Below are 7,180 nucleotides of genomic sequence, written 5' to 3' on the forward strand. Positions count from 1 at the left end.
AACACCAAAGTACGAATATTTCCAAACATCTAAATTAGCTAAAAATTTAGGACATGTTAAAAACTATATTTTCTAGAACTTTAGAAGAGTACTTTTAATATTGGCCGGTTATTTTTCACACAGCGACGTTAACTAGTCATATCCCCATACTGTTAACGTAGGGCTATTTGTAAAGGTCACGCGTCAATGGGAAAGAGCACTGTGTATTGTGTATAGGAAAACGGACAGTAACTGCAGTATGATAGCAGTTCATTCCACAGATTGAAGTATAAAACGGATATTTGATACATGTCTTTGTTATTTAGCAGTAGGTATCAATACAGGAAAAGGTCAATTTTTCGTTAAAACAACATCAACCGTCCTCAGGTCTATAAAAAAAGCCAAGGATGATAAAAATCTTTCACAAAGTTAAATTGATTCCAACTCTTGCCAGGTTTGATGATGTTAATCTGACGTGAACATGTTCCTCCTGAACATGCTGAAGTAGTACTTTCTTTTTTAAATTCAATGAGTTGCAGGTCAAAACATTTATACATACATTCATGTCCACATATTTTGGACCTCGTGTTGCAGATGTTTTACCAAATAATATCATGAAGTTAAAGGCCCCATCTACATGATCTAGAAAAACACCTTACTCCAAAATATGCTAACGTTTGATTTCATGCTAACGTTTGATTTCTTCATATATCTTTTCCTTTGGTGGGGTCTCAAAGTGGATACTCTTGTCACCAAAAATAGGCGGGCACTCAAAGTATCTCACATCTTTGCTGTACTTCTGAGGGATGCCACCCGCTACAGGTGGATGCCTAGTCACAATCTCTCCTCCACTGGCTTCAACATACAATGGACCTGTACCTGTAAGCAGATCCTGATCGCTTCTCTTTCGTCTCAATTCATAAATATTCACATTAGTACTGAAAACAGGTCCTTGTTGCTTCTTTTTCTCTGCACGACGACATTTTCTGCATTTATTGTGCGGACAAGAGGAGTCTGGTTTACGACGGAGAACGACGTAAAGGGCTACTGCGAATATCGCCATACTTTCAATACTGACGACCACGACCAATGCATATAGTACCACAGATTTGTTAAATGATTCACCATCTTCAGCAAATTCATCTTCACAAACTGAAAAATAACAAAATAATTGTTTACATGACAAGATTTTGAATGATTAATCGATGCATTCTTGCAAGTCGACGGTAATTGGTTGCTCACATAATAGGCTATGCCAGATAAAAATATATGTACCCCTATGGAAGACATGACCTTCATCTTACACACAAGGAGTATGCATTTCAATAGGGGTTACCTGAATGTGTGAGTCTATTTGAAATCTACATCCCCTGTGTGGGAGATAAAGGTAATATCTTCCTGGGATGTATGAATTTCAAATAGAATATCCCATTGGGTGTAGAACTTGAATGGAGTCCCCTTTCATGAACTCCATTGAGATGATTGAAGTTCACACTCCATGTGTGGAAGATTAAGATCAGGTCTTCCATGGGATGTATGATTTCATATAAAATAGTCCAATTATTGACTTGCAGGGTACAAATTAAGATATGGTTTTCTTGTGCTGCTCTAAGAAATTAAAACAACAAACAAACAAAAACACCCTTTTTGCTCAACTGGTGTTGCTGTCCATGAAATGAAACATGTGCAAAATTATGGGAGGGGGGGGGTAGATTTCGCACTTTACCATATTTATAATCTAAAACATCTTTTGAGATACCACCTGTTGTTACCTTTTTTCATAAAGCATCCTCCTCCGGCTGCAGTACTTTCATCACTAGCATCAAGGCAGTCGATAAAGTTATCACAAACCCGGTGGGAATCCAAACATACTCCTTCCCGTCCTCCACATCGAAAACATACATCACTCTCTGTAAATCAGAAGATTTAATTCATAAAAACGGTATAAATAAGTATCTTGAATTAACGCCTGATCCAAATTGAGTTTGTTACAACTTTACTAATCTCTACTACACCACAAAGGGAAAATACACCGGCTACTCAACAAAATTAAAGGATCGGACTTATTTCTTGTGTTTTTCTGGGTTTTTTTTTTTCAACAACAGTATTAATCAGCATTAAATCAGCTGAGTGTCACTTCATTCAGCAATGTAATAGGCAACAGGACACTTACTTACCAAGTACTGAAGTCCCATAACACTGAAAAAAAAACCCACCTTGGTCAGTACCATGAGAAGAGGAAGATGATGTAGGAGTGTCACATCTTTTGCCATCTCATAAATGAGTGAATAACAAATATAAAATGTCCTTGATATTGTACCAAATTTCTTCTAAAAAAATGATTGAAAAAAAACACCAAAACCCGACCCAAGATTTCTAATTTTTTCGGTCGGTCTCTGAGCGCAACCAAACAATTTGATTTGGCATAAGGCCTATCTACTGCGGAAGTCTGTTACTTGTTTACTTGTAATGCGCTTAGCATACTGCAGTTACTGTCCGTTTTCCCTATACACAATACACAGTGCTCTCACCATTGACGCGTGACCCCTACAAATGATCTACGTTGGAAGAATGGGCACTTGCCTAGTTAACATCACTGTGTGAAAAATAACCAGCCAATATGTTAGCTATTCTCCAAACTTCTAGCAAATATATTTCTCTAACATGACCTAAAATTTCAGCTAGGTTAGATGTTCAGAAATAGTCGCACTTTTGTAAAATATGAGTGAGGGCAAGGCATAGCTAGCCAACTCCCCGTGTTAATTGAATGGAGATTTGACCGAAAATATTGGTATCGGACCGCTCACTTCTGAAGGATGCCACAAAAAACGGTACAAGCTACATTTTAACTATTCTCTGGCAATCATCATGATGAGTTTCTTATATAGTATGCCGAAATTGGGTACTGTAGGTGATTGACAAATGGTCGCACTTTTCTGATAAATAAGTGACAGTGAACATGAAATATCAGCGCCCATAAACCCAAGTTAGTAGCTAGTTAGTGGAGGCCGTCACGGGACTGATTATTGATTATTGAAGTGCCTTATTAATAGATACGCACGATTTAGGGCAAGGAAAACAAACAGGGACACTTTTGGAGACATCATCATCATCATCATCATCATCATCATCATCATCATCATCATCATCATCATCATCATCATCATCATCATCGACATCATCATCACTTTCCACACTTTTTCTAAACAACATAGGGCCTACCGTTTTAATAAGATTTTTTTCTTGAAATGCATGTAACTATAATTATTGTTTAGAGCGTGATGAAATAAAACATCACGATTTTCATCACAAAACAAATATAATGCATAAGAAATCGTTTGTTTTAGAGCGTGATGATGAAATAAAACATCACGATTTTCATCCCGAAACAAAGTAATACATAAGAAATCAATTTTTCGTGAGTGATGAAATAAAACATCAAAATTGTCATCACGAAACAAAGTAATAGGCCCTACATGAGAAATCGTTTGTTTTAAAGCGTGATGAAATAAAACATCACGATTTTCATCACAAAACAAAGTAATAGGCCTACAAAAGAAATACATTTTTCAAGAGTGATTGAATAAAACATCACGATTTTCATCACGGAACAAAGTAATACATAAGACATCGTTTGTTTGATTGCAATCAACCGCGACAGTTCGTCTCACACACATAACAATGCACTGCGATCAAATAGGTTGATGACAACATTTGATTGAATGGACTGCACTGCGCTGCGCCATGATTTACGTGCACCGGTTCAAATCCTTTGTTTAGAGCCAATCAATAATTTCACGTACAGCCTCTATGCAAATTCGAGTTTACACACGCTGCAGCTGGGGTAATCGACCGAAGCTTGTTGCCGTTAGTGATCGAATGCATGAGCTTATTTGCTTTACTGAATCGATTTACTGGATTAATTTCCTGTTAACTGGGTTTAATGCCACAAAGGTCGAATCGCCTTTGCCATGGACCATGACTGCATCATGGTTCATAATATCTAATACTGATATCAGGCAGTTCATCGGTACCATATATCTACTGCTGAATGCTATATATCTATTGCTGATATCAGGTAGTTCATCAATGACCTATATTATGATATCTACTACTGATGTCAGGTATAGTTCATCAATGCCATAGTATTATGCATATAGGCCTATCTATTGCTGATATCAGGTAGTTCAACAATGCCCTATGTCTAACTGCTGATATCAGAGTTTTCCAATTCCCTATCTACTGCTGATATCAGGTAGTTCGTCAATACATTATCTACTGCTGATATCAGGTAGTTCATTAATGCTAATGCTGAATTGTCTATATCTTCTGCTGATATCAGGTACACAGCAAATGTGCTTAAAGCGTGATAAAACATTTGCCCAAAACGTTATCACGATTTGAATGAACATGTCGAATTTAGGAATATCAGGACTGAACATTTTTAAAATACCAAAGATGTAAACAAAATGTTGTCTTACTGCTATTCTAAAACATTTTCTGCCAAAGATTAATAAAAATGTTTTGTCAACTTTCACATAATAATGAAGAACGTTTTCTGAAACATTTTTGAAAACATTGTAAAAACGTTTTGAAAACGTTTTATAACCTTTACTAGAGTCGATATTAACGTCTTCTAGTGACCTATGTGAGTCATTTAAAAACATTACGAAACTTAAACTAAAAAGGTTCTTGTGTTTGCTGGGTAGTTCACGGTGTATTCTATAAAGGCGCATAATATCAGTTACATATTGCTATCACGCTTGAGCGCTAATTTCCTCGTTCAATTCCGATTTTCACTCTCTTCAAAGCATAGGCGTAGATCCCGGGGGGGGGGATTTATCCCCCCAATATTTTGCCAGGGGGATGCTCCATACAATCATCCCCCCAATGTTGACGCCTGAATATAAGTTTCTGACCAAATTAACCTCATATTTGCCCATTTTAGCCCCAAAAGTACACATTTTCGCGGGCTTCGCGCGCATTTATTCCACTTTTGCACCATATTTCATCAGTTTAGCTTCAAAATAGCAAAATGTTTCGCGCGCTTCGCGCGCATTTGTACCATTAACTTATTCTGTCGCCAAAAGGTGCTGCTTTCACTATACTTCAAGAATTTTTTACAACCCCATCCCCCAATGTCAAAAAGAAATCTACGCCACTGCTTCAAAGACTCCCAAATCCATATATTTAAAGAATCAAAACTTCAGTTTACAAACTTTGTTCTCACGTGTATTTACCTATAACTCGTGAACCTGGCACACGAACTTAACACACGAATGAAACGTGGTCGTATAAAGGTAAACTGTGTGAAAAGGTTCCTGATGCCTTTCTTTGACTTGTTCCCATAAGATAATCCATATACCTTCGTGGCCTAAACAAATAACTGCGGAGTTTTGATGGAGTGAAATGGACAATGGTGTATAGAAGGCAACAAATTCCCATGTTACTCGTGTATGCAATATGGTCAATGACAAAATTCCCATGTTACCCATGTATGCCAACATGGTCAATGACAAATTCAATACTATGATTTTAGCATTACAAAACGTTATTCCCGGGCGTTATTCTGGCATCTTGAGTATGAAGCTGTATCCAGTTTGTTTTGTCGCTAGCGGTGAGTGGTGGATTTATGTTTGTCGCTAGCGACGAGTGGCTGAAATCTGAACAATTTAACAAGTTAGTTTACTTCGAGGACTGTTAAATGTCAAAATATAATTTTGTTAATAATTTGTATTATATCGCGAATTTCAAAACAATTTATTTCATATCATCAGAAGGATACTCCTCGTATTCAGAATGCAACTTGGTGTGTCTGATGTGCTCTCAGGTCCCACAAAAAGACTGTGCAAACGTTGCTATCCGAGCCCTTAAGCTAGGACCAATCGTGTTAAAGATAAAGCAAAAAAATGTCCACCCAAACAACAATAATGGCAACACAAACATGTAACGGAACGATATTCAAACCACCAGCTACAACAACAAATTATTCATAAGAGGTCTCACACAGAAATAAAACAAATTCGTAAGTTTAATTATCGAAGCGAAGAAAGGTAGTACTACTCTATCAAATGAAAATAAGCAAACACTGTTATATTAATAAATCTAAAACACTTATGTCCAAAACCAAAAAGTTCATATCAAAATTGATAAATCTTAAGTTTTGTCCTTGATGATTTTGGTATTTTTCCCATTGCTCGAAAAAACTTCTTGAAGAGATTCGTTGATATAAGAATAATTTTATATAGAAATGACATTATCGAAATTACGACTTACAAATTGAACTTATTGGTTGTCCTTACCTGGTTTCAGAACATAACCTTAAGGGTAGACTAGGTATTGATGATCAAAGCAGCCAAAACATCGCTTTTCGTTATTTAAATCAATACAGTATATATAAAAAAAAAATAATACTTTGATGTTTCGCAAAAGTTCATTCTACAAATCATATACTTTGAAAACTTGCTTGATTTATTGTTGTTTTTAATGAGTTATGTACGTTTTACAAAAGTGTTGTTGTTTCAGCCTTATAACTCAAGAACCACAGGACCTAAGTATATCTGTGATATCTGAATTCTTCTACACACTCGCAATGAAATGATCAGTGTAATTTTTACCAAAGCTCACTACCATTCGCAAGATGCTGTGCACTACCAAATCGCAACAGTTTAAAATAGTTGCTAATGTTTTTGATTTGACTTACCTGATGATAAAGCGCCAATGTGATTCAGTAAAACAACAAGCAGGAAAATGATGATACAAATTCTTCCCTTTAAATCCATCTTCACACCACTGAGACGCAAGTTGTCGATCCTTCCGTTGCCAGACCCGTTTGCTTTATACGGCTCGACAGGTTGCAGCCGACTATTTTTGACCAAATTCGACCTTATTGAGGTCAATTTTCGTGCTACATTTAAACTCCGCTATATACCATGTATACCTGTGATTGTTTAGAGTCGCTCGTTTACCCACGCGTGCAAAAAGTAATCCACGTGAAGAAAAAAAAGTAATCTCTCGGTCAAAAAAAAAGTTGTTAAGAAGCTTTAAGAGATCAGAGTCTGACAACTGGATTATGGATAAAACAAGGTAAATCTGACTTCAATATCTTTGGGGAGATTTTAAAATAAGTAGAAGCTAATTAAGTTTAAAAAAAAAAAATAGACCTGTATAAAAAAAAAATGGCTATTTTCTGGAAGGATTA

At 36.4% G+C, this 7,180-nt stretch overlaps 1 protein-coding gene across 1 annotated transcript; it reads right to left on the bottom strand.

Annotated features, from left to right (window-relative positions):
• Nucleotides 1-247: 247 nt before the first annotated feature.
• On the bottom strand, nt 248-6,761 carry LOC140136372 (uncharacterized). The gene is made up of 3 exons (XM_072158098.1): nt 6,683-6,761; nt 1,752-1,889; nt 248-1,131 (listed from the first exon to the last, which is right to left on the bottom strand). Exons 1-3 carry the CDS (start codon nt 6,759-6,761, stop codon nt 668-670), a joined length of 681 nt encoding a protein of 226 aa, XP_072014199.1. The 3' UTR covers nt 248-667.
• Nucleotides 6,762-7,180: the final 419 nt, after the last annotated feature.

Source organism: Amphiura filiformis, chromosome 16 (genome assembly GCF_039555335.1).
Source record: "Amphiura filiformis chromosome 16, Afil_fr2py, whole genome shotgun sequence".
Lineage (NCBI taxonomy): Eukaryota > Metazoa > Echinodermata > Ophiuroidea > Amphilepidida > Amphiuridae > Amphiura > Amphiura filiformis.

Coding starts and splice junctions, on each gene's coding strand:
- LOC140136372 (XM_072158098.1), bottom strand. CDS start 6,761: ATGGATTTAAAGGGAAGAATTTGTATCATCATTTTCCTGCTTGTTGTT. Junction 1,890..6,682: donor CATTGGCGCTTTATCATCAG/GTAAGTCAAATC, acceptor TCTGATTTACAG/AGAGTGATGTATGTTTTCGA. Junction 1,132..1,751: donor AGGATGCTTTATGAAAAAAG/GTAACAACAGGT, acceptor GTTATTTTTCAG/TTTGTGAAGATGAATTTGCT.